This window comes from Poecilia latipinna, unplaced genomic scaffold (genome assembly GCF_001443285.1).
Source record: "Poecilia latipinna isolate Pla-1442-1.1 unplaced genomic scaffold, P_latipinna-1.0 Scaffold278, whole genome shotgun sequence".
Lineage (NCBI taxonomy): Eukaryota > Metazoa > Chordata > Actinopteri > Cyprinodontiformes > Poeciliidae > Poecilia > Poecilia latipinna.
This window is the reverse complement of record NW_015112894.1, coordinates 49324-77104: the sequence shown is the minus strand read 5'-3', so window position 1 is coordinate 77104 and position 27781 is coordinate 49324. Positions and strand designations below refer to the sequence as shown.

At 40.9% G+C, this 27781-nt stretch overlaps 1 protein-coding gene across 4 annotated transcripts in view; it reads right to left on the bottom strand.

The window, feature by feature from the left end:
• The window catches only part of sptbn4a (spectrin, beta, non-erythrocytic 4a), a 34409-nt gene extending 12668 nt beyond the window's left edge, over positions 1-21741 (bottom strand). The window contains exons 1-7 of one of the 4 annotated variants that reach the window (XM_015033728.1): positions 17899-18137; positions 17365-17778; positions 16993-17147; positions 5472-5735; positions 2562-2795; positions 385-474; positions 20-298 (exon numbers count right to left, since the gene is read on the bottom strand). In XM_015033728.1, coding sequence (XP_014889214.1) covers positions 20-298; positions 385-474; positions 2562-2795; positions 5472-5735; positions 16993-17115 — 990 coding nt within the window. In that variant the 5' untranslated portion in view covers positions 17116-17147; positions 17365-17778; positions 17899-18137. The other 3 variants (XM_015033727.1, XM_015033731.1, XM_015033729.1) reach the window with 3 other exon arrangements.
• Between the last annotated feature and the right edge of the window lie 6040 nt (positions 21742-27781).

Sequence of the window (27781 nt, the reverse complement as noted above, 5' to 3'; positions counted from 1 at the left end):
GCCACTTGTCCGAACGTACCGTGCCTTTCTCTTCGTTGGCGACGTGGAGCTTCTGCCCCGACAGCCAGGACTCCACCTTGGCGGCCTCGCTGTAGTACTGCTGGGACTGCAGGGCGGCGTCCAGCATCACGGAGCGCCTCTCCGTCTCCAGCTGCAGCACCTCCCACAGCTGGCGCACGTGCCCAGCTCCCTCGCGCACAAAGTCCACCTCTGGAGTTCTTAGCGAGGCGATGATGGCGGCCCGATCCAAGACCTCCTCGATCCGAGCCCGCCGCCCCGTCAGCTCTCTCTGGAGCGTCTGCAGGACCAATAACAGACGAGCACTTAGGGTGAGAATGTCCGCCTGTCAGCTAGCCGTAGCCAAAGGTCGGCCATGAGACGTACCTGGTGTTTTTTGACATGCTGCTGCACACTCTGGAGGTTATTCCCATAATCCTTACACGACGCTAAAGGAAGCCTTTCTTGGATCCACATCTTAAACAAAGATAAGCGCATCGTTTATTTATTATTATTATTTTTAGAATGAACATTTAAGAATTTCAGCAACGATATGAAATATGAATTTTCCCAGTTTTTCTTTTTTAAACCTTTTTCGTAGCATGTTTTTTTTAGACTCACTGTAAGAATAAATGTCATTAATTCTGGTCTTTTGATGATAAACTTGGACACAACAAACAGTTTTAATGATTGTTCAAAATACAAACTGAGTGCTGGAGTTTGAATTTATCATGGAATGTCTCTGATTCACACACACTAAAACATTTGAAGGTTGTTTTAATTTGAAAATGAAAGTTTGACAGGAAAACTGTTTTGGTTTTAACTCAGAATTTGAATTGTAACAAAGCTGATTTAAGGGACATTAGTTATTTTTAGACTCTGATTGCTCATTAGTCTTGAATTGGGAGTTGTTTTAACTTAATATTGTGATTTAAACCAAATATTTATATCACAATATGCGAGAAAACTGCCCTCAGCTTCTTTGTTGTTTTTACTCACATTATAAAGTTGAAACGAGTACTTATCGTAAGTAAGAAGAAATTAAATTCTTGGTTCAACTTGCATGTACAAAATATCTGATGATGCATTTTTATTAAATATCACAAGGGATTCTCCTCAGAAACAATTAATTTGAACAAGGCTTAAACAATAAGACATGGTCCTCAAACTGTTGCGAAAATAACAGTTATTTTTTGTCTTTTAACACTCAAGCAGATCAATCTCACTCACTGCGCAATACAGGATACAAACATCTGCTGCAAAGCACCCTGGGAAATAGTGCTTCTTTTTCTTCTTTCATTTTCTTTTAAGCTCTAACTTAAAAAAAAATCCATTCTTTTCCTCAACTCTTGGAGACATAACAAAGTTAGCAAAAATTTTGCACAACTCACTACTGTGAGTTTACGTTTCACAAACTCAGTCATTTAAATTCAAAATCTAAAACTTGCAAGATATTTTTGACTTACAGAGGAGAAGTTAGGAGACAACTAATGCAGTCAAAAATACACACTCTAGCTCAAATACACATTAATCCCCAACTATTTGGATGTTTTAAAACCTTTGTAGGCTTTTAAAGGTTATGCAAGCAAACCCTTACAAGGTTTACATTTAGCATGTTTACTCTCATGAATATGCAGAACATATGCTGATCATCAGGAAGTGTAAAATACTGCGAGGACGATATGCAAGTGTATTGACTTAGCACCTGCAATGCAATTTATTAAATGTGAACCAGAATGTTTCTGCACCTATATTTAGCACAGCTGAAAGGCAGGGTGCAAACTGCAGAAGCAAATCTTTCAGTGTCAAGTGATTCAATCCAACTCCAGTTTTTAGGGTCACATTTCAATTCATGAACAATTTTTGACTCGGAAACGATTGGAAAGTGGAGCTCTGAGGAGGAGCTGCGCCTCGAAGGCGCTGCTTGCTCCACCCGGGTGTTTGGCACAGCTGAATGGTTGCCACGGGGATTAAAGGATTTCTCAAACATGCATTAAAGAATCAAACACACAAGGTATGTTTTTCATGAGGGAATAACATTATAACATGATGGAAAGCTCAAATAAGTTTATTTTATATACCTTTCAAATGTTTTACTATTCAGTTGTAGCACTTTGAGATACTTATTCAAACTAAAGGGTTAGGGTTTGGATTAAATCCTCATAGGGCGGTCCATACCACTTTCTCAATTCAATTCAACTCAAAATTATCTTACTAATCCCAAAGGGAAATTAAATGTTGTTATAACTCATTATTTAAGTTTCTCCAGAGATTTGTTGCAGGCTACAAGGAATGCCTGCACATTGCCGAAGTTAACAAAATATTCAAAATATATAAAAAATTGTGCACCTACTTCCTGTTTTAAAAATGATTTGAAGTTTCTTATTCTTTGTAAAATTGTATCCTGAAAAAATACTGGCTGAAATGCAATATTAAAAGCCCAAATTAAGATGGCATTCAGGTCCTGGATGAGTGGATGCGGCTTCTGACTAAAACCATAACGCATGTGTGTCTCATCACCAGCAGCTGAGTGATGGATTTTCATCAAGCAAGAGGAAACTCACAATTTCATCCTCCAGATCCTGGGCAACCTGGTGCATTTCCTTGGAAGCCAGCAGGATGCGGCGCCGCTCCTTCAGAGGCTCGATGAGGCGAACGATGCGGGTCTCCACCTCACCCGCCTGCTCGCCGCCCTCCTTGTCGCCCGTCACCAGGCCTCGCTGGGGAAGGCTGAGGCCCTGCAGGCCTCCCAGTTCCCCCATGTCCTTGTAGAAGTCCCCGATCTGAGACTCCATCGCCTGCAGAGAAGAGAAGAGGAAGGTCATGTTGCAGCCACTGTATGTGAAAAGTGGACAGAGCGCATCAGCTGTTTTCCTGTCAGAACATATCAGGGTTACATAATAGTTTGCCTCACTTGAAGAATAAAAAAAGCACACGAGGCATTCATTTATTTATTTTTTTAATGCCACTGAACATTACGTTTGAGAACATGCCACCGCGGAGCAAACTGAAAGGTTTCAGACGGAGCTGTACAGTGCCTCGAGAACTACTCAAACCTGTTGAACAAGCGCATAGCTGTAAGGTAGCACAAAATGATAGATACTGTTTCAAAATCTGACAAGTGTGAGCTGCGTTTCTATTCAGACGCCCAAAATTAATACTTTGCAGAGCCCACTGTCACTGCTTGTGCAGCTTGAGCTTCAGCTTCTACCAGCGTTGTACATCTAAAGGCCGAAAGGTTTGTCTTTTCTTCGTGAGATAGCACAACCTCAGTCACGTTTTGCCCCAGACTCTCAATTGAATTTAGATCAAAACACTGACTTGGACATTCATATCAATACGATTCCATCCAAACCGTTCCACTGTGGCACTGGATGTATGTTGAGGGTCGTTGTCCTGCTGGCAGGTGAACCGCCACTCTTGTGTTACATCTCCCTTCTTCTCTGTGATGTCCTGGATTTAATCCCACCGACTCTGACTAACTTCTTTGTCCCGGCTCATTAAAGCATGATGCCGCCACCATCATGGTAGACACTGAGGATAATCTGTCCAAACTGATGTCCATCAGGGGCTCACTGATTGCTCATCCTGATTTTTATGATTAGTCTGTTTAGTCTGCCTTTGTCTGATTTTGGCCCATACCAATTGCTTTGACCTGAAATATAGGGACAAAGTTGTTTAGTTGGCAACAGTGGGGTGGTGGGCGGGTCTGTCAGTCAGCTCTCCCTCAGCAGAGCAAAAGGGAAAAGGAGATAGTGGCTGATTTTCAGGCCTTTGCAGAGTTAGATAAGCTCAATGGATAAGATCGGTTTCTCATGGAACTGATTGGAACTGATTGTGGAAAGCCATAGGAAAATGTATTGGTGCACCCCTAACAACCAGTGTTATTTCTTTCAGCAATTATAATTAATGCTTTATATTTTGGACAAAAGGTTCAGTTTTGGTCTTTTTTCCACAGGTTTGCAGCGTCCCTGACGTGGCCTATGGCAAACTGCAAACCTGACATCACAAGGCTTTCTTCTCAGCTAGAATTGTCCAGCTGCCACATGCACAGATTCTCCCAGCTGACTTGTGCTTCTCTGACTAATGGTCTCCTTTCAGCTTAGGTGGACGGTCATGTCTGTCCATCCGCTTCCCATTTTCAGATGATGGACTGAACAGACCCCTGTGAGATGCTCAATTAGAAAAATACTTTTAGAACCTCACTACCATATGTGACTTCTGATTGCAAGTTGGTTGCACTGGAATTTAATGAGCCACACTTTTCAAATTTTAACATTTAAAGAAAATTATTAAAGTAATCATTCATCCTTTGTCTTCCATACCACAGTAAGTACGCCTTTATGTTGGTCTATCGCTTAAAATCCCGACTGAACACACTGACGTTTGTAGCTGCTTGGTGTAATGTGATAAAATGCATAAAAGTTGGCAAGTAAATTTTAGTAAGTCGCTGTGCACAGACAGCAGTCTGAGTGAGACACACGGTCACATTCATGAAATTAGAACGTATGTTCTGATGAGGCTCGTTTCAAAAACACAACCTTTAAACTTGCAGCATGTAAATTTTACTACAATTTTTTTTTTCCACGTATTTGTTAAAATTATCATAATGTTGTGACACTATCAGACAGATAAAATGTAAATGCTGTTCCCAGTTCTAACTGCAGAAATACAGTCAGTCAGAAGCAACCAATAAGAGACAGGGGGACCGTCTTAGTGCTGTCAATCACCCTCTTGTACGCGCTACTTATCTCCCTTACTCTCAGCTGGTTCACCACCTGACACAAATGCTAAGGCTAGTTAGCATAGGTACTGATGATGGTGGATAAACAGTTAATCTACAGGGTGGGCCATAAGTTTCCATACGTAGGAGAATGTAAAATTTCTTTTATATTTCAGGCACCCAAGATGACGCGTTTGACAAAAGAGCAAAGAATTGAAATTATATCGACGGCTGGCTTGGGAAGTGGTCGCATTGCTGCATGAAACTCTAACAGAAAACATGGAATGAGCATCACACACACAGCACTGTGGCAAAACTTATTTGTAAGTTTCAGAAAGCTGGAAATGTTGCAAATCATCCACAAAGTGTTCCAAGACGTGCAGCGATTACACAGAGTCCCACAAAAATAAAAACGGTTGTCCAATATAAAATGTTTATTTTTTCTATGTGTGGAAACTTATGACCCACCCTGTATATAAAATGTTTCACTCAGAGTTAGAGTTCCTAATATAAACTTTAAAGAAAAAAAAATCAATTTATTGAATGGGTCTGCATTTAATTTTAAAGCAAAATTAAATTTAAAATTGATTGAATTGAACTTAATACATGGAGGATGACAGTTTCCTCTTTGACAAGCTGCTGCTGAGGAGAAGGTTTGGATCATCGGAGATGTTGTGTTGCTGCTCATTAACAGACTGATAGGTGCTGTAAATGTCTCCTCGGGGCGACCCAGTAAGGCGCTGGCGCTTGCCTGGAATTTCTGGAGCTGCTCATTGAAGGTGGGCAGGTGGTGTGCCTGTTCCAGCTGGGGGGGCTGCTGCTGCAGGTGGGACAGCTGGCTGTCGAGGTCCGAGTAGCTCTTCACCGCTGGCTCGGGCTTGTTGTTCTCAAAGAGCTGGCGGGCCTTGGCCTTGGTGGTGGTCTCCAGGTCCGACCAGCACTCTCTGATCTCCTCCAGCTTCTGCTGCACGACCGGACGCAGCTCCGGCTTCTCCTGGATCAGCTCCTGACCCTCCTGGGTGGAGAAAGTCAAAATGAGCAAGCAGTTACTAAAATGCATTATTTTACTGTGAGCCACAACGCGTCGAGTTTATAAAACGTTATCGGCGGCGAAAGGCCTGCTTTGGCTGATCGGTTCCTCCTCACTCTGCACACAGACAGTCTTTAATGTCAGGCTTTGCTTCGAGGGAAGGTTCTTATGCTCTCAAGTGATTGTTGCCCCAAATTTTACCACTCTAGAAATCCATCAACAGCACAACTTGTTCACTGTCAGCCATTTTACATGTCAAATCCAGCTTACAATCACATTCGATAAATGCCATAAATATAATTTTACTGGAATTGATCAGTTTTTGGCTACCAGAGGAATACAGCCCACTTTCCCAGGATGCAACAGTGCCCACTGAGAGAAAAAGTATCCACATCCCTCGAAATCTTTCACATTTTGTCAGGTTCCAACCTCAAAACTTGAATTTATTTTATTGGGACAACTGGGGAAAACCAAATGGAAATACAAAAATGCACAAAAAGTGAATTTTGCATGATAGGTGGCTTTTTATTTAGGGGTATCAGAGTGAAGGGTGTTGAATTCAAATACCACGTTTACTGATTCTTACAAAAACGACTGAAAACCACATATTTACTTCCACTTTTAGGGCGACTGTGGGTCTCTGGGTAGAGGGTCGTCATCTTGTGATCGGAAGGTTGTAGGTTCGATTCCAGCTTCCTCCTGCCACATGTCGATAAACCCCTGGGTAAGGCACTTAACCCCAAATTGCCCACCGATCTGTGTGTTAATGTGACCTAGCAAAGCGCTTTAGTTTGAGTGGTCAAAATGATTGCAATAGCACTATACAAGTTCAGTTCATTTACTTCATAATCATAACTTTAAGTAATTTGTGTATGCATGAATATTTCTCCCAGGCACCACATAACAAAACAAAAACCTGTGGATCTTTGTTGCAGTATCACAGGAACGTCCTGAGCGAATAACAGATGATGCCAGAAACAGGGTGAGTGCCTAAAATAGCTGGGCATAACAGATCTCCATCCTAAGGCGGGAGGCCCCCCTACATGCTCACAAGCAGGTGTAGAAAAAGAAAAAGCATCATTTGGCCTTGAGTTGACCTAAAAATCATCCATGGTATTTCTAACAAACCCCTGTTATATCCTCCCCATTGTTCTTCTCTGCTCCCTTTTCCTCCCTGAAACACCAGGCTCTGTGAATAATGTGATTTGGATGAGATGATAGAAGCTTGTGGAATTGACTTTTGAGGGAAGGAAGCCCTGTGTGCGCTCCAGTCTGCAGTGCAACGTCAAATAAAAGGCACATTTTCTCTACGTTAAAAGATGGCGGGAGTTACACGCGATGAAACGCGCGCCCCGACCGCCGCTTCGCTCTGTAATCTCTCGCACAGTTGAACCTGAGGTATATCCTATGGCTTTCATAATGCAGTGCTGCATTCCCTCTCTTGGCACAAGCTCTCTGCTCAACTGCTGCTAGCACTCACACTCTCAAACATCCCTCTCTTGCTCCTATCTTTCCTCAGCCTCGCTTTCCCTCCCATAATGCAGAGCCAGCAGAAAGCAAGCGGCTCCCTCTCCTCTCCTTCGCTCTCTCCTCCGTCTCTCGGCTTTACGGACACGCGAGGTGAGGCAGAAGGAGAAGGAATCAGAGAGGGGAGGAGGAGAGGAGAGGAAGAGCGAGGGAGGGAGGGTGCGGGGAGGAAGCAGACTAGAGGAAGAAGGCGAGCGAAAGGCGAAAGAATCAAAGGTTTATAGAACAGGAATGAGGCTGTTGTGGTGCTGCACTCTCAGAGAACTGTGTGATCCAATGGGCATTTGTGAAAACGAATCTTCAAGGCGCTTATGGCAAACATAGTGGGATATTTTAAAGGCCAGCACGCATACATCACGGTCTCATGGCGGCAGCGTGCAGCCAAATTCTGCTGGCTTTCTTGCAATGCTGACGCAGCATAGCTGAACAGTAGGTGGGATGAAAGGGCTTATTTAATACAAACAACAACGACTGCCCACCAAATATGCCCGTTTGCGCTGTTATCAGCACATTTACAGTGCTTCATTTTGCAATTTTCTCTCTTCCGACATGTTTAAACATGTCTTCCAAAATCGAATGGGACCAAAATATCCTACCGTACATTTCACTGTGCACTTTTTTAGTCAATGTTTGACTTTACTGCATTGGTTTTTGAGCTGTGTAGCAATCATCCTAGGAGGAATTCAAGCCCAATTCTGCTCAGGTTTTGGGATCTTGAAGGTTTCCAATGGACTTTTATTTCAGTTTTCCCCAAAATATTACCTACAAATTGTTTTAGCAAGATTTAGTTAAAAAAAAAATCATTTGGCTTAGTTACTACAACCCAGGTTAAGCAGAGACTGTGGCACTGAGGCTTAACTGGAGGTGATGGAGGTGAATCCTCATCTAATACTGGGTGTGAACCATGTTGATGCAAAGTACAAAATGTTTCCTTGGTGACTAAGGTGCAGTCCAATCGAATTCTAATGTCTTTGTCTAGAGAGCCTGGCCCGTTTAGGGAGGTGTGAATGCATAAAATGCAAACTCTGGTCTGCCTACAAACCTAGGTGTTGGTTCGGTTGAAGTGATCTCTGGAGTGGTGTGAATACATATGTGAACCCCAAGCGGAGTAGAAACCAATCCAAAAGCAGGAAATGGACTATCGTGCAGAGCATTCTGGGTAATAACAACCAAAACAATCACTCGTGTCTAGAGCTGGTGAGAGAAATGGCTCACGGTAGTTTGCGAAAAATGAAAGAGAAATCCTACAACCACTAAAATCTCCATTTTTGTTTCGCTTTTTGCGATGAAGGAAGTTGTACTCAGTGTCTTGTTAAGAGGTTCTGGTGTCATTTTCTTCAGTGGCTCTTGGTGCAACATGCCCACCGGTGAGGAGGTAAAAAGGTTTTTCAGAGGTGAGGCTTGTTTGGCACAGTGAAGTGTAAAAGCGAACCCCAGCAGCTGAAAATGTAACAAACGTTGTCATTTTGCTACCCAATAATTGAACTGAATCTAGCAGACTATCAGCTGTGATAACGCCATAGGTTTCTACAATATGACCAATCAAGGCTTGTGTCAGAATGTGTTGCACTTGTCAGTGAAAAGCAGCATTTAGAAGACACTTTCAAGCCAACTTCTAGACATGTTCTGCATGCCTTGGTGTTTATTATAGTTAAATGTAATGGAGGATTGAAGTTACCTCCAATGCTACGGCTCTGGACCTCGAAGCAAGAGAGTGACAGATGCAAGTTTTGCAGTTGGTAGCAAGTGAAATGTCCCAAATCGTAAAGTTGGCGGCACACTGCTTTCTATGCTTTACCATGCATGTTGGCATCGCTAAAAACCTGGGTAAGGCAGGACTAAACTTTAAGAAATAAGGTGCTTTCACATGAAACCGCCATGACTGATTGTGATGCAACCCAGTAGCATATTGTGTGCTTATTGGGATTAAGGACAAGACATTACAATCTGCTCCCTCATCAGGACGGATTAAATTACTTTGCCAGTGAAGTCAACGTCTCTATTTTTTTTCTTTTCCGTTTCAAATGACAATCTGGGGATGAAAGTCCAGGGTGCCCAAGTTCAGCCCTAGAAAACGTCTATCCTCCAACGTTTAGATGGATCCCTTCAACATAACACCTCTGAGTATCCTTACAATGCAATATATTCCCAGATCAACATGTCTAATACCAGACTATATTGGAAAACAAGTTCACATCAGAGGCGGAATACATAGTTTTTCTTTCTTCATTGTTTTGTTATTTTTTATAGAGATTCCTGTTTCATTTCCTAAAAGAAATGTCTTAGTTGAATCAAACAGAAATTAAATATGACACAGGCATAACAAATGTTGGAGCTTGTTTGTGAATAAATGATGTTGCTGAGCAAAAAACATCTGATATTAAACCTCAGACTAAAGGCTTAGTCTGAGCCTTTAGCAGAAGAGGTTCTGCTTAACATCTTCCTTAACAATAATAATTAAATATTGATTGGGATAGTTTCATTTATTACATTTCTTAGCCAGGGTGTAACCACCTAAATCTTTTTCTTTTTCAGATACAAAAATTGATTTATGTGGTTGTATTGTGTGAAGCTCGGAAAATTATTCTGGGTTCAGAAACTTTACACTTGAATGACTGATGACAATAAAGACACAGCTCAGTTTTTACATTCACTTGAAATTTGAAATGAATCTCTAATTTTGTTCACGTTCTATTTCTGATACATATTTGTAAAATTTGTGAGGAACCAGTCTGCTTTGTAGCAGTTCTGCAGTGTTTCTGCTGCCTTATTGGTAATTTCCATCTTGTCTTTGCTGCTGACCATTTTCAAGAGAAAAACAAAACAAAACAAAAATCAAAGCTCATAAAAAATGTCAAAAAATATGTGAAGCACAATCACAAATTGTGAAAATATATATACATATGTAATATGTTCAAATATGATCCGTAAATCTGAGCTACAGATTTATGCCTTTCCTGGATTAGTAAGTCAGAGTTCATGCAACAGAACCAGCAATAAGTAGGAAGATGGACAAAAAAACTTGTTTATAAAAAAGAAATAAAAGAAATAAATGTATCGAATACAGTTATAACACCAAAGCCTTTTGGAGTCACAGGGTGAATAATGGGGTCCAAACTACACACCTGAGAAAGAAACCACGCTCCATTTAGAGACAAACACCGACAGTAAGCAGAGGCGTCTTATAGCTGAAGCAGGAAATAAAAGCTCTGAACTGATTTATGATAACATGATACGTGAATGCCTTCCAGGAGACACTTTGGTTATGAATCTAAGGATGTTCGAAATCTGAACATACAGTAAGTAAAAGTAGCATGTAAAAGAAGGAAGGAGGCTGTCCTTTTTTCTGACCGGAAGAAACGTTTTGAAGTAGCTCAGCCAGAGTTCCTACTTTTGAATGTGATAGAGAGTCTGTGGAAGAGGCTAAAGATTAGGATGATGGCAAAGAGGCGCTAAACAAGTGACTTGAAGACACTGCATCAGATACTTCATAATTTGTAGTTAGTCTTACAAGTCAACGACGAAATCTTTTGCCAAGATAAAACAGTGAGTCATTTTTGTTGCGAGTATCAATCAGCTGTCTGCAGTAGCTCAGAGAGACAGTTCAACAGTCAGTCCAACTCAAAACTCTTATGACGAAAGGTGACCTATCAATAATTCCAAGAAGTGGCAGAAATTTTTATAGAAAAGTCATTGCAAATATCTCTTAAACTTATCCACAGTTTGTTACACAACAACCATAAACATAGCATGAATCCATCTGTCCTGTGTTAGGCCTCATAGGTTTGTAAGAGAACATTAGAGAACAAACAGCATCACAAAAACTAAGGTACACAGCAGACAGGTCAGGGAGCAAGAAGTTACAGAGCTACCTTTAAGAGGTCATCTAGAAATGGACAGAATACGGCAAAGACTGGCAGGAAGAAAGCCTTAAAAACCTTAAAAAGACCGGTTCAAAGATCGCCACAAGCCATGTAGGACACAGAAAAACATGTGGATGAGGGTCAAATGACACCAAGACTTTCCATTTTTGGCCTCCTCTGGGTTTCCATGGTGTCCAGAAAGCCGAAAGCAAGTCTCGAATTTGACTAAAGTATTTCAGGTTCTGGACACGTATGGTAAAAGAAACTGATGAGCGGAAATATTTGTAATTTCAAACTTTACATTTACATCTAATATGCAAGTCCTTCCTTTTTGTTCTTTTGTTTCCAACCAATTCCTTATATAAAGCCTGACCCCCATGAATGCAACATATTTGCAGTGAATCTCGGTGCTTACACTTTCAGAACTTGAACATGAGAACTTGTAGGACTTTTGAAGATGCTGTGTGTGTGATGGAAAACTAAAAGGACCAAGACCATAAAGCTTAAAGTCATAGCTACAACTGATTGTTTTAGATGACTCCACAATGATGTATTTGAATGGCCCAGTCAAATTCCAGACTTAAGTCCATTTAAGACTTGATAAATGAATCACAATGAAAGGTGGTTCTACAAAGAACTAACTCAGAGAGGTGACTACAAATGCATGCCACACTTTTCAGATACTCAAGTTTTCCTCCTTTTCTCTTTTTGACCATTTGAAGCAAAAATAAAGACCACCAGGTTAGAAATCTTTTAAAAGAAGAATATAAAATCAAGGAATAGAAGATGTATTCAACTTCTTTTTAAGATGCTGAAGTATCTGAAGAAGCTTCTTTTGTAAATTTATTTATTTACTTGGTTGCCAAATTTTGAAGTTTCATGTGAGATTTCATAATTACAGTACATACACAGAAGGCACAGAAATGTGTTTTTTTTAGTACCACATGGATAATATCCATGCGCTTAAAGAGAAACCGGACTTCCTCGTGAAAGTTATACTTTATTCACATGACATTTTATTAGTTAATCTATAGCTAATAAACAGAATTTGCTCAAGCTCCATCCTTGTTTATGTGCTAGAGTGCTGAGCTTGGAGCTCGTGCCGAGGCTTGGCACAAGGTCAACTGTGAGTCTTCTCACTGTAACAGAGAAGCACCCACAGATCCCCCACATGCACGCGTCGGCCCCGGCTTCATGTGCTGAGTAAGTGCTGCGAGAGAACAGAGGCGCAGGCCGCGACGGGAATGCTCCGAGAGGACGATGAGTTCTCTGAACACAACAGGAAGCGGCGTCCTCCTCTCTCGCCGTCTCTCGGGTAGCGACAGAGACGGATGGCTGGATTAGGCAAGGCTAGCAGGGCCTGAGTGACACGACGGGCTCCGTAGCTATCTGTTTGGACACGACACAGGGAAACTCACGGCAGCCGGCACCGGAGAGACAGTCTATGAGGCAGCCATCTTCTGCACTCAGTGTAAGGCCTCACTTTAGGTTCCTGGTTTACTATTATTATTATTTTTATTATTATTATTTTTTGCATCAAAAAGTTTATCCAAATGTGCTAATGAATAAGCAATAAAACTGCATCATTTTTCACTTTGTTTATCTCTGCAGCTGAAATAGGATGAAATGTGTAATATGATCGAATGAAATCAAATAGGCAAAGACAAAAAAAGTACAAAAGTGGAATAACAGTAGATGCGTTTATATTACAAATGTGCACAAATCTCTGTCAATATTTCGTTAATGTCGAAAAAAAAAATTTTTTTTCAATCTAGTTGTTCCGTTAAATGAGAAATGAAATGAAAATCACACTTGAATAATCTAGTTCATGCGATAAGCTGTTAAAAATAATGGCAGCGATTTATGTATAACAACTACATGAGATATATTCATAATTCAGTCATGTTGCTATCATTCATCATCTATCAGCCATCAGTGGAGACATCTGCATCTTGGTCAGGCATTGGAACGACCCCTTATAATCGGGAGCGGCTACATGTGCTGCGTTTTGGGGAAATTATAATCTGCAATTTCACAAAAGACTTATGGATTCATGTTCTGTTCACTGGCACAGAATTGTCAATGAACTGTGCGACGCTTTTGAGAGCCGGCTGCTTATTGTCCGAAAAACATCCTCCAAACCATCATCCTCCTACTACTTCCTGTCGTCTTCTTCATCGTTTTCACCAGTAGTAACATCCAGCTGCTAATCATACGATTTGTATGATGTGAATAAAGTGTTTCCATTGCAGTTTTGCGAATTACATCTATTTTGATTTGACTGAAAAACCACTTCATCCTAGCACAAATTAAGAGAATTTATGTTCGTAATTTCATTTTGCGCTATTTTATGACTAATGGAAACACAGTTATTATAAATTATGACAACCTTGATTCTTAAAAAAAAAAGTTTCACGATGGACTGTTTTGAAGGAAAAGCGTAAAGATGAAGTTTTTGTATGGATGATTCTAGTCAAAACCTGTCACTTGTTCTGGTGCCACTCCACTGTCTCCATCTCCACTGTGAATCAGCTGCTCATAAGATAGATAAAGACTATAAAATCCTTCGCTTTTAGGTCGAACTTGCTTCAAAGTTGGACATCAACAATTTGTAAACACCAATTCCTTTAATTATTCAGTCTTCATTTGGTTCGAAAATGATTTAAATACTGGCTCAAGTTTGCAAAAATATGCAGCAGATTCCATAGTTTCATGATCTATTAAACAAAGATGAACCCAAAAAAGAGAAGATCTACGTGTGGAAAAGCTATGCATACGCCACAAAGAATTTTAATGTAGCAGCTAGATGCTGTTAGTAAAATGCAGCCGATTGTTTGATCATCAGCAGGTGTAACTCCCTCAATAGAGGCAGGAGTAGCTTGACTGGAGGTTACAGGTGGTGGGTGTTAACACAACGTGGTCTTAGCAAATGAACTGTTGCTGTAGTTCAATGTTGGAACGCTAATAAGGTCACACCCAAAAGACTGGATCATTCTGCTGTGAAAAGGATTTTTCACAATGTAAATGAAAATGTAGTTGACGTCCCGCAAGACAGACCCCAAGGTTAAATTGTGCAATGCTCAAATAAATTGCAATAAACCCAAAAGTACGCGTTCAGACTCCATGAGTCTGTTAAAATGTACAATTAGAAAAAGAAAAAAAAAATTATGAAAACTTATTTAAAGGGATGCAAGAAGGCAGAAGCTTCAGTCTAGAAAAGAATATGTTAAAGTTGCTTCTGGTTGAATCACAATATCCATTGGAGAGATGGGCCTAAAGCAGCAGTGTCACTCAGCCAAGTCGCTTATAACTAAACCGTGTATAACAGTAACAACACTACAAACCAGCTGTCCAGAATGGTGGGTATCAGGGTAATGTGTGAGTCCAAATAGGGTCATCAACAGAACAATGATCCCAAACACAGCAACGAACCCACACAATGCCAGAATAAGAAGAGTATCAGGGTTTTGTAATGGCCCAGTCAAAGTACAGCCCTGTGCTGGTTCTTAGACATGAATTTTACATTTCGGCTTCAAGATTCGTTTGATAAGTAAAAACAATATGCAAATGGTGTAGTGCAACTAGCTATTTGGACTTATTGAGCATGGCTAACGCAGTGCTGAGAGAGAAATCTGGTAAATAAATGCAATTTGTGTTTTCCTGGATAAATCAACTATTTCAAGTCAAAGTAAGGTGAGTGTGGTATAACTCCTACCATGTTGAGTCAAGTGCAGAAGTGATGGTGGGCACAAATGAAATAAGGCATAATGTTAGGATTTCTAAAACTCTCAGTTTTCTGCTTTCCCGTTAGCATTTTCTCATTTTGATTTTCTGCAGCTCTTAAATCAAACTCTGATTAACACAAAACGGCCTGAAGAGGCACAAAGATCTCAAATTTTCCCCAAATGTTCATGAAAATATCACAAAAATATGATTTTTTTTTCTTCTTTATTAAAATAAGACCAGAGCTGCGAATGCTACAGCAAATTAACTTTTACCAGGAAATGTCCAATTAGTGTACGTTTGTTTTGTTCAGGTTTGGGCAAAGAATTTGTTTTGTCAAACCAATAAAAAAGGAATACGTGTAAAACAGAAAATCAATTGTTCCTGTGTTCCCCTGAATATTTCAAACACCTCCACATTGTTAACAGTTGAAGAGAGATCGTATCCCCTGCTCTGAACTTCAGCTCACAAAACAAAACAAAAAAAAAACAAGCCGGTATGCCTGTATTCAAATACTTAGTGAAGAACTGAAGACACAAAGCAAATTCAGGTTTGTTTGTTTTTTGTTGTTGTTGTCCCAAAACTAAGAAGAACACATTGCACACACATGGACAACCAAAGCTTTTCCTCAATAGATAATAAACTTTAGTAGTGTTGACTCCACGGCTGTGGTTATAATTAGTTTCCCTGGTATCTAATTAATATTTTATCACACAGCTTACTACCACAATGGTGTGCAAAAATCTATAAAGTCTAATCAATTTTTGAATGTATTCAAAAGAAATAAATAATTAAGACACAAGGAAATATCAACAAACACTCTTATATTATAAGGGATGTAAATACATTGCATGTTGGTCAGAGGTGACAAAGGTTTGCTGCGTTTTCAAGAAAGAAAAGGTTTCTGTGTGACATTTTGTGGATACTCGTGTGTTGCTAGGGCTTTGGAAAGCAGAACACCACTTCTTGATTTATCTAGATTGCAGTCATTTTTAGAGATCAGTCAAAGATTGTAGTAAGTCTATTGATGATTTACTACAATAAGTCATCAATACATGGGCCCTGATTACCAGCAGCAAGTTCTGCTAAGACTTAAAAGGGGCATGGTTTAAATCTAACAGTTTCCAGCAAACTGCTCTCTGGTTGTGCAGGAGTGACTGAAGTTTTCTCCAGCTATAGGGAGCAAAGAGCAACACAGATTTTGCTGCACACTGACGCTAAGCTGGCTTATAGACGGCTTCCAAGATGGTCGAATTGAATAAATTTGAAATATTTATGAAAAAAAAAAAAAAAAAGACATTCATGGTGTGAGCACAGACGACCACATAACCAGCAAATATCAACTTGTTAAGCTTGAAGTTTCTCTACAAAGAGCAGAACGGCTGAATAAGTGACTGAAATAACCACCTAGCATATGCTGAGTCTATACTTTTGTGCCATTACAGCTCCAATGACTAGTATGACCAGAATGTGCTTTTATTTCAGCTGCAGCTGGAAGATTGATGTCTTGTTCTGCTTTAAATACAAATCAGTGCTGGTCCTGAGCTGAAGATGTCATACCGTGTTCAGAAACTCTGTGATATGTTTTTAAACAACAAGCTTAACTTGGAAACCAAAATGATGTCAACAGGTCTCATTAGAGGCTCATGTGGATTTCAATCCACTGGCGCCGGAGAGCATGGAGGGTATCCTGCGTAGATGGGTTGTAGCAAAGCATGATGGCAATGCAGGACCAAAAAACCAAACAAGAGAGAGCAATAAATGCTTCACACCGACTTATACCAGACTCTGTAGCACACGTTGTGTTTCTGCTGTAAAGTTAGAGCTTTCTCATTTTGATTCTCTGCAGCCTGCAAGTCCAAGTCTGATTAGTGCAAAAAGGCCTAAAAGAGGCATGAAGATCCGACTAAATGTGAAAGCAAAAATGACACCACTGTTCTTTCTATGTAACCTTGAGAGTGTAACAGGACGTTCCTGAGCATGGTGAAGATACAACAGCCGAGTGATGACACCTCACTCAGCTTCACCTTTTTCACTTCCAACTTTCACCACACCCACCGCGAACTCTTGTGTTCCCCCTTTAGCGTGTGCCGCCTTTCTGCTCTCCCCCTCATGGTGCCTCCACTCACCTGTTCTATCTTGGCCAGCCATTCCTTATTGCGGGCCAGCTCTGCCATAAAGGCCTGGTGCTTCAGCCACTTCCTGTGTAGCTTTTGAGCCTCATCCCGGGCCGTGTCTCGGGCCATAAGCATCTTCTCTTCCACCTGCTGTCCCAAACGCTCAGCTAGGGGAGACAAAAATAGCCACCATCAGGAGTCCAACGTTCCAGTCAGCCCTTCTTCCCCCCTTTCCCACAGGACGTCCTGCCTGGCTCCTCTACGCAAGAGCCACCCGCTCTGCTCTGTAGGGGCCTAGTTACCTGTGCTGCCACCACCCACACCAACCCCCCACCAGACACCCCTTTCTGGAAAAAAAAAAAATAGAAAAATCAAGATGAGCACCTCAGCAGTGGTACCAATGGAAGTACTCAAGCCCTTCCTTGGGGTTGCCCCTGGGTCCTCATGCCCTACCCTTCATGGATCTTGCGGTCCTGATGCTGCAGTGCCTGCTAGCCAGTCTCTGAGAAGGCAAAAACAACCAGCAGGGAAAAAAAAAACAAAAAAAAAAAAAAAAGAAGGAAATGCACCAGCGACAACACTGGTACAGAATGCCACACACACATCCAAGATTCCTCGTACGCTTCGGTGCTATTTTCAAGCTCCGGAAGTCAGTTAACAATCCAGCCAGCAGCAGCCAGGGTGCAGATGTAGCATAGCCACAGAAGAATCCTTCAGCTGGGGGGTAAAAAAAAAAAAAATACCCTGACCATCCACCGCTTGCCAGTCCCGGTGAATCTGTAGTCCTGTCTAATGATGCTGTAGAGAGGAGGAGGAGGAAGAGTTGGAGTGGGAGGAGCAGGGTGAGCGGGATGCAGAGGCAGTGCAGAAGAGACAGGATAGCATAAGCCATCCACTCTTGAAATGCATTATCCTCACCTCTGCTAAGGTGCACAAGCAGGCTGCTCTGAGGTAGCAAACTATTTCCCCTCCCGCGATCTGCTTCCTTCATTCCCTGAATGGCTGAGCCGCAGATGCTGCATGCTGCTGCAGTACTTGCTACTCAGCTACGCTCCTGTGTGCGTGTGTTCGGGCGTGCTAGCCTGTGTATGTGCGTGCACGCGCGTGTGTTTGTGTGTGTGTGTTCAATCACAATCAGCACTGCAGTGCCGGAGCAGAGTGAGAAGGAGGGGAGAGAGGGGGAGGCAGTGAGAGGAGAGGGGGACGGGGAGACTGGGCGAGGAAATGGAGAAAAGGGTAGTACCAAAGCAGGAAAAAAAGAAGGGGAGAGCAAGTCAGGAGAGGGAAAACATGGTGTTGGAGCTACAAGGAGATGGAGGGTGGGATGGTGATGGTTAGTGAAACAGAGAGAGGAAGAGAGAGCCTGCGTCATCCCTTACTGTCACTGGGGACATTTCTCTGCACTAGAAATGACTGCACTCAGAGCTGGATGAGAATTGGGAAAGAAAGAGGGGGAGGTGTCGCTTCTGAAACAGCTGAATGAAAGGGAAGGAGCACAAGTGCGTCCGTGGTCCAAGATCTAGCTGGCTGATTCGGATCACTAATCACTCGCCTGCTTTAAGAAACCCCGCATGCGTTTCTTCTGCTGTCAGCATGTTGCTTGGAACGCGTTACGCTCTGCTCTGAGGCTAACACAGCTTCCTCTGAAATCATTTCTACTCAATATGTTGACAACATGTTGCCAATGAAAATAAGAATAAAAACGTGACTTTAGTTTAGGCCTGCACTGACGTTGCAGCATTTGAAGCATTTTTATATACTTTTTTTTTTTTTAAAATACCAGTTTTAGAGCAAAGACAAATCACTATAGCAAACTAGGGATTAAAGTTTTATGAGGTTAAAGTGGAGCACCGTCCTGAAGCACCAAGTTTGCTGGTCAGTCTGGCTTTATCTGTGTTCTTTTCTTTTAGAGATTAATAGATTTTCTGTTATTTATCGACTTTGCTAATCTCACTTTGCAATTCACAACACAGTGTTTCAAATAAGCACAAGATGAACATCAATGCTTTTCAGGTGGAATACAAACATCCATCCATCCATTTTCTTTACACCCTTGTCCCTTAGTGGGGTCGGGAGGGTTGCTGGTGCCTATCTCCAGCTAACGTTCCGGGCGAGAGGCGGGGTAAACCCTGGACAGGTCGTCAGTCTGTTGCAGGGCAACACAGAGACACACAACCCATGCACACACACACTCACACCTAGGGCCAATTTGGAGAGGCCAAATAACCTTACAGTCATGTTTTTGGACTGTGGGAGGAAACCGGAGTACCTGGAGAAAACCCACGCATGCACAGGGAGAACATGCAGAAAGACCGGGCCAGGAATCGAACCCAGAACCTTCTTGCTGCAAGGCAACAGCTCTACCAACTGCGCCACTGTGCAGCCCAGAATACAAACAATACATACAAAAAACCCCGGACAAATTATATGACTTCACCAATGAAATGCCTATTAAACATGAAAAGTCCTGCAGGTGTCTTGAAAGAGGCAGTCAGTTAAAATTTAGCACATAATTATGAAATTACTATTGGATTATTCCCAGTTTGTCATGTACTGTGGTTTTAAGGTTGAACCACAATGCAGAGAATTTATTAATAATAACTGAAAAACATATGAAAACTAAAGCTGAAAGTCCTGAGCCACGGGCACACACTCTACACTCCCAATTCCAGGTATCATCCCCCCAAAGGGGAAACCAGTCCCTGGTCCGAGGAAATGGTTTTCTTCTTTGTGGGATGGAGAAGGGCAGACAGCTCCCTTTCCCTCGCCCACAGAAAAGCTCAGACACTGGGCTATATCCAACCAGCACAAAAACATTGAACACATGCCCCTAGGCACAGACGTCATGAACCTCCCACCCCACAGGAGAGCTCTAACCCCAAAAAGCCAATGAGACCATGACAAGGAAACATGAGGATAAGAGGTTGATGCACGCATTCCTCTGTAAGTGCTTGGTGGATACTGTTACTTTAAAGTCTCCATGTGCTTCTGTTGGGAAGTTAGACTGTATGAAAGGTTTGCTAAGAATCCTGATGTGCAAGTCCTTGTCTGATGTCCCTTCCACAGACGGAGTGTCACTGGAGAGACTACAAATTGTACAAGTAACCTTCCCTGGGTAAATCTGAGTACATTATGTCTCCCTAATGTACACTAGATGGACCCTCAACACTTAGTATGTTTCCATGTACACTAAGACTCACTGACATACACAATAAATACCTTCTATTGGTTCTCCCTCTATGGAAGGGGACCTTGTTGAGAGTACACCAACTGTCCATAAACCCTTCACTGGGTTAGTTGGTTTACACTATACCATCCTGGTGTACACCACCCAGAACCTTCTTAAGGGAATCCACTTTACTCCGTCGTGATGACACACCAAGTACCCGCCTACCTGTCTCTTTCATCATATAAAATGTAGCTGTTCAATCACCTGGGACCTCCTGAGCATCAAGAGTGTTTCCAGCAAGCAATCATTTCTCAATAGTTGAGGGTCTAGAGCCTTTGGGCGAAGCAAAGGGTATATAATAAGGGGTTGGCTTTTACCAGGTTACCTTCAGTATAACTCATTCTCCATTTTTCTTTCCATTTACACCATAAGAGAACAACTTGAATTATTCTCCTAAGATTCAATTCCAGCTGCCTTTCCACCTGGTCTCCTGGACACATAGTATGTCCACCTTCCTTCCATGTTCTCTCTTTACATACAGCCTTGCTACAGTCTCGTGGCATTGTTAGAAATGACCAACCAGGATCTTTCTATGGTCTGCTTCCAACTTTGAAGTTGGTTGCTGCCAGTTGCAGAAACTTTCTCCAGGATTGGTGACCTTGTACTCCTCTGCAATGCTGTTAAAATGTTGCTGGTTGTTCTTCTCATTATCCAGATCTGGACTGCTGAGTCTATTAGGGAAACCCAGCCATTTTGAAAGGTATCAACTGATTCTCCATTGTCTCCACTGTTATTCTGGGTACATCATAGACAAGCAGTGTTCCAAGGATATTGTTGGATAAAGCTTTCTGGGGAAAGATATTTTATTATCTTTATGAAATACTAAAGAAACTTCAACAACCTCAAATTTAGTGTCTTACTAAAATGCAAGCACGAATTTATGTAAAAAGAAAAAAAGAAAAGGAAAAAAAAGAACGTTTAAAATTTTTAATCTCTCCAAAACTTTTAAGCTAGTTTTTAATTCACTGCCTTGTAGTGTACAGGTGCAGGTGCAGGATATTATTATGCTAACACTGCATTTGACCGCTTACCATGCGCATAAAGCCAGCCCAAACCTCAAACACACAAAATACAGGCCACATACGTAATGTGCGGATTAGATACGCTTTTTTAAATACACAAATCATACTAAATAATAAAAGCAAAGCCTACCCGTGTGATCCACGGGAGGTGGATGATGGAGATCCCAAGGTTCATGTGTCTGAGACTTCCAGACGACGAGGAGGTGAAGCCACAATGTTTGGTTGATTTCCACTCTTTTGGCAAAGTTTCAGCTAGAATTAACCGTTAACCCTCCAGCAGATGCTCAGGGAGCGCTCGCAGATGTCATGTTCGACCAATCCGGTGACCCGTTAGCTCTTCAGTTAGCGAAACCACAAAAAAAAGGCTGCTAAACTTGGCGACCCTGCCAGAACCGCGCACACGGTAAGAAGCTCAGGCGGGGTTCACCTGACCCATGTTAGAACTAGGAAAGGGTTCAAACTCCGCTTATTCATTTTTAGCTTACAGAGAAAGCGTCAAGACGCCAAATAAACAAAAGTGAACTGACCAATGGCATTCAGGTTTAGGATGGACACGCGCGGCCCCCCACAGACTCACACAGATGTTGTACATACAAGATGTTTTGACACGAAATACCTTTTTTTTTTCTCCACGATTTTGTTAATAGTAAAGAGGGTTAGATAATAAAGAAATAAAATAAATAATTTAACTTAAAGGAAAATCTTAAGATAGTACGTACAGCTGCAGGCGCTACCGATATGCCGTGTTAGCAATGCATTCATTTCACAAATTTGAGCTGCGAAAAACCGAAACATTAGCTTTTTTTTTAAAAAAAAAAAAAGAAAAAAAAAAAGAAGTCCTATCTGGTTCTTGTTGGCATTGTTCTCATGAGAACTTGTCGTGATTGTGCGCACACACACACACACACACACACACACACACACACACACACACACACACACACACACACACACACATATACTTTAATTTTATGCAAACAAAATGACAAAAGAAGAAGAAGAAGAGAAAACAAACATCCCGTACATCATATAGAGTAGGTCCATATTCTCTACATAGCATGTACTCCATCATCAGTTTGGTGTCTGGGAAATTCAGAGGTTCATCCATCCATTTCGCTTTACCAAAGGTTTCTACAGTACGATACTCCCTTTATGTTACAGCTGATTGTTGTCAAAACCCCAACACAACCCGCTTACACCATCTACAGGGGGAAGTGAGTATTTTCACTGTCACTTATGTATTGACTTTAAATCCCTCAGGTATCATAAATGATGTTTCAATTTCATGAGCTTCAAAAAGTTTGAATATGGTTAGCATGCATTTTTATGTAACAAAATGTTTCACCTTTGACTGGAATGAACTGTGCTGGATGTGACCTGCCTTTTACCTCTTAACTATGGGGAAAAAATACATAAATAATTCAATAGTTTAGATTTTTGACATTATTCAACATTACTGACATTATTTAAATCTATCCATACATATATGGTATCTGACACATGGAAAACAACTCTTCAGATCAGAAACATTCTTGTCAAATTATGTCTGACTAAATTCTTTAAGAACACATCGTGGTTCAAGCAAGTCTTAAGTTTATTCTTATCTCCACGTTACCATTTTTTTTATGTTGATGAGACAAAACATAAACAAAATTAAAATACTTATAAGCATGAATAAGAGAGGGCCCATTCCCCCAGAGCCTAACCTTGATCGATTCTGATGTTTGTGAGGTGTAGACCTTACAGAGTAAGCCAATATGATAACTATGTGCACGAAGTAGACAGGCAAGGCAGCAAAACTTATATATCTAAGAATACCTTCAGACATATTTTCATTTTTTTTATGTTTTAGGAGCAACTGAATTCCAGTTTAGAAATGTTTACATAAAAAAAATCCTTTAAGGAACATCATATAATATGAAAAACAAGCACAAAAAAAATGTTTTAAAGAAAATGTTAAATAAGAATATTTCACTGTTGTGATTTTTCATTAGTTTCTTGCTGTTTCATATGTCAAGCGTGGTGTGATATCTGTTTTCCACTAGAGGGCAGCATTTCTAGGAATAAAATGCTAATAAAGGGAAGCTCAAATACAAGTATGCATCACATACTTTCAATATTTTATGCATATTAGGTATATTAGGGTTAGCGCCTGTGTAATTTAGCTGTGTATGCTAGATATTGAGTAACCTGCTCCTCACTACTACTGCTCACCAAATGTCCCTTTAGATAGCTTTAGTCTTACTGATTATATCTGTGTTTGAGTTATTGCCTTATAATGTTACCCATTTCAATTATTTGGATGAATTTTAGGTCACATCATGTGCTTTCAATCATGGTCATCCTAGTCAAACAACTTTAAAGTAATAACATGTAGCAAAATCAGAAACAGGACTTTTGGAGTCTCATGCTAGTCGTCATCTAGAAAATGAAGATAAAGCTGATTTTGTACGACAAATTGATTTTGCTGTCATCTTAATGGTTAGAATTGTCTTTCACTCATTTTTTATGTGTTTAGCGGTGTAGAGTTAGCTTTTAATTTGTCTAGGGTGAGCTTGCACTAGTTTTGTAAATGTGTCTTGCAATTTAGCATTAGCTTCAACACATATGAATGTGTTTAGTTGTTCAACGTTCGCGGAGCTAAGATTCTTGCTTAGCTAATTAGTGGTTAGTGAATCTAACTCTTTGGTTAGCTGTGCCCACCCACTGGCAAACGCTTCATGTTTTTAGTCGTAGAAAATGTCATGCATTGATGTTCTTCCCCTTCAGTTGCTACTGGCCAGAGGGAAAACAGGGTTATGACCCTCTGACCTGAAGAACAAAGCTGCAATTATCGGCAGTCATGTAATAACAAAAAGAACTTTCATCACTCTCACGTTCTTTGTTGTGGATGTTTGTCTCAATCTGTGTACGATTTCTTTTGCAGACTTGAGCTACTTTGCGACCCCTCGCTTCGTCGACAAACGCACGTCAAACATCTCCTTTTTGCTTGACTTAACACTTCACACACAGACCCTTTCAACAGATCGTTGTAAACCTTTTCGACCCATTTAACCACTGGGTTGCTGTGATGCTTTGTAACATCTTAAGTGGTCAGAAGGCATTATTTTAACTGCTTGTGGTTGTGTGGGAACTGGCCCCACTGACAGTTAACCTTGACCACATGTTCCAGCACACCAAACGGGCCCTTTAATGATAACCTGGTGTAATGACTGTCTTCTTCGGAAGGAATGCTCCATGGAAAACACAGCGCTCGCCCTTTTTTTTTGTGCATTTTTGTTCAATGTGAAAAGCTGCACGTCCCAATGCTGAGCCAACTCAAATTGGAATGAAATGAACAGCTGAGTCTCTGCACTTTTCCTTTCTTCAATAAATGCTCTTTATCTACTGCAGTGCACAACTTTCCTGCTGTGATCTCTATGCACATGGCAGCCAAATAAAAATGAGTGATTCATATCGTGATTCAAGTATTTAAGACAGGGGAGGAAATGTACTGACATTCCTCTGGGGAGGAAACTGTTAGACATGTCATGACATCAGTGCTGACAGATTTGCATGGTTTTGCAGCACAATATAAATCACTGAGAGCATGGGTTATAGTAATGTTGCGCTTATGGCTAAATTAGAGACTGCAGAATTTTTAGTGGCCCAAAACAAAAGTGTGCTGTTTTTTGTCTGCCTGGCAACTGGCCTGCCTTCATGACCTGACCTTGTAAAAAATACCCCATTAATCAGGTGTCCACTCTTTGAACTTGAACTTATGGAAACTTCTGTCACCAGAATAAACACAGTTAAATAACAGAAGCTACAACAAAGTTATCAGATATTTAGCCTGGAAACACTGCAAGCAAATTCTATCAAATTTGATCAGATTTTTTTTTCTCACACAAAGCTAAAGAGTTTATAGTCTAGAGAAACATAAAATTGATTCCACATAATTATTTCTTCAGCAAAAATGAAGCCAATGAGAAAAAAAGAAGTTGTGTCAGAAAACCAAGGTTGGCATTGCTTATGGGCCAAAGCTTAGAAATAAATTCAACAAAATGGATTCAATGATCTTTGAACGGCATACAAGTGTCTGTTCTGGATCCAATAAGGAAAGAAATCAGCAATGATCTAATATAAGCCAATATCGCTGCCCATCAAGTTATAAGGGCATTTTCTACTAAAGTGAAACCTAATTTTAATAATTGCTTTGCACATCTTCAATAACTCAACAGAAAACATTTACACTTTCTGCCAATCTGCCCAAGAGAGATGGAAATCCAGCATTAGGTCAGAGAGTGACATGCTCAGAGAAAATGTAACAAATCTCCATCTTAGACTCCACAGGGCTTGGTTAGCATGCTAAATGTCAAAGTTCATGACAGGATACTTAGAAAAACACTGATCATATCTGACAGGCCAGGAAATGCTGCCAGCAGAAAGCCTCTCCTCTCCACATATATGACATTATGAATGCAAAACTGCACCTGAATGAACTGCAAGACTTCTGGAAGAATGTCCCTTAAATAAATGAGATCAAACCATGAACAGTATGTTAGGTGTAGACATCGATATCAAACATTTATTTATTTATTTTTTTACCCGAGACCACCTTTGACGCATTGCGTAGGCCTTGAGATCTGGGCCTGTTTTGGACCCGAAGCACTTGGGCACCTTGCAGCCACTGAGTTCATAATGAAGTTGTGTGTACAGGAAAGCTCAGGCGAAACTATTTGATGAAATGGCTCAGTCAAAGTTCAGAACTCTCATGATTGAGATGCTGTGTTGTGTTAACAGAGTTGCACAAAGTCAAAGACCTGTGAGCTTTAATAGATTTACGTAATGTTGTAAATTAGATTGGCTCACAATGTCTCCAGAACCATGAGAAAGATTTACACAGTCTGAGAGAAAGTGACGACTTCAAGCTACTGCGGTTTAAAGCTACTGAGTCATAGGGTGTGCTTTTGTGCCAAGCTGTTCACACTGGAGGTCTGATGAAAATAGATATTTTACAATGAAACTGAAGAGACAACTTACAAAGATTATTGGTTAAAAAAAATACACAATGTGGTGAAAAATGACAAGAGACCAGACGAGGCAAAGCAAAGAAAGGATCCGGCAAGTGTGGAAGGAGAGAGAGAGAGCGAGAAGTAAACACTGAGGGAAAGGTGGAAATGACAAAAGGGATCGGAAAAGCTAATTACAGGAGAGTGGATGCAGCTGGGCAAGGGAGCAGGTAGCAGCAAATGAGGAAATAATGAACAGCTGGGATGGGGAGCAGAATAGTGGGTGAGGTAAAAAAACAAACAAACAAAGAGAACGAAAGGAGAAAAGAAACAAACGGTAGGTAGAAATAAATATTAATCCAACGAAACAAATCTAAAGGCAAAAACCGAGAATAACTGAACTACTGCGCAAGGAATAAATCATAAATGGCAGGATAAAATTAACAAGTATTAGGAAAACAATCCAAAAAGAAAATAACTGAGTCTAAAAGTACAAACCTCAACAGATCTTAATAGCAACTTTTCTTCAAAGTTACAAACTTCTGTATTAAAGTTTTCTAGAATCAAAACACTTTGGATCTCAGACAAAAACAACTGGAAACCTCTGCAGTGTTGTAGAATAATCTTTAACACACCTCTATGATTAATAGCTGATGGATGCATAACAGTCTGTGTTGTGAATAAGACTGCTGAAATATGCCGGGCATTGTTTCAACCCGACAGCAGGGATTTTATAGCTGCCATGCGCCATCAAAAGAGAGTTCAGCAGCCAACTGCACCCAACTGCCGGTAAATCTTAGACGGAGTGATTCATAACTACTGTGTCAGTTCGCTCGTTGTCGTCACAGTTTGTTTTGTTGTGTCCTTGGAAAACTCTGCAAACCAGACGCAGACGTGTGTTTTTTGAAGTGCGACTTCGCCGTATATCTTGAGTGTTCAATGGCATGGAGGGAAAGTGATGCAGCAAGAAGGCCTGCAGTTCAAATCCTGGCTGGATTTGAACTTTTGGTGTGTTCTCCTTGAGATTGATCGGTTCTCTCCTGCTATAAAAGTATTAACAGCAAATTGGTGGAGATGTGGGATTAAACTAAATGTGCCCGTTTCAGTGCCCTTTGCACATTTTTGCATCTATAATCTGTTTTCCTAAATGGAAGGGAGATAATTGGCAGCAAGAGTGTATTTAACTTCCCACTTGAGGATTATTGCAGTATTCATACATTGAATCTTTCATTAATTCATACATTCATACTATAAAGTCATGGCAGTTTTGCTCCAGGTTTTTGTTGGCAGATGAATACAGTGAAGGATTGGCAAGAACACGATGTACGCATGAAAAACAAAGTCACTGATTCAGCCAATTAAATATATGTATACATTCTCAGCAAGAGAAGTAGAAGTGGTGGTGTTTGTGTCCATTTTGTTTGGTGTCTTCTGGCAAAGAGAAAAGTCTCTAGGAATCCAGGTAAAGACCACAACTCTTAAGGTTCTGGTCGATAGGTTTTAACAGGAACTTTTCACTGTAAGAATTTGACTTTTTCTTCAATTCAATTCAGTTTATT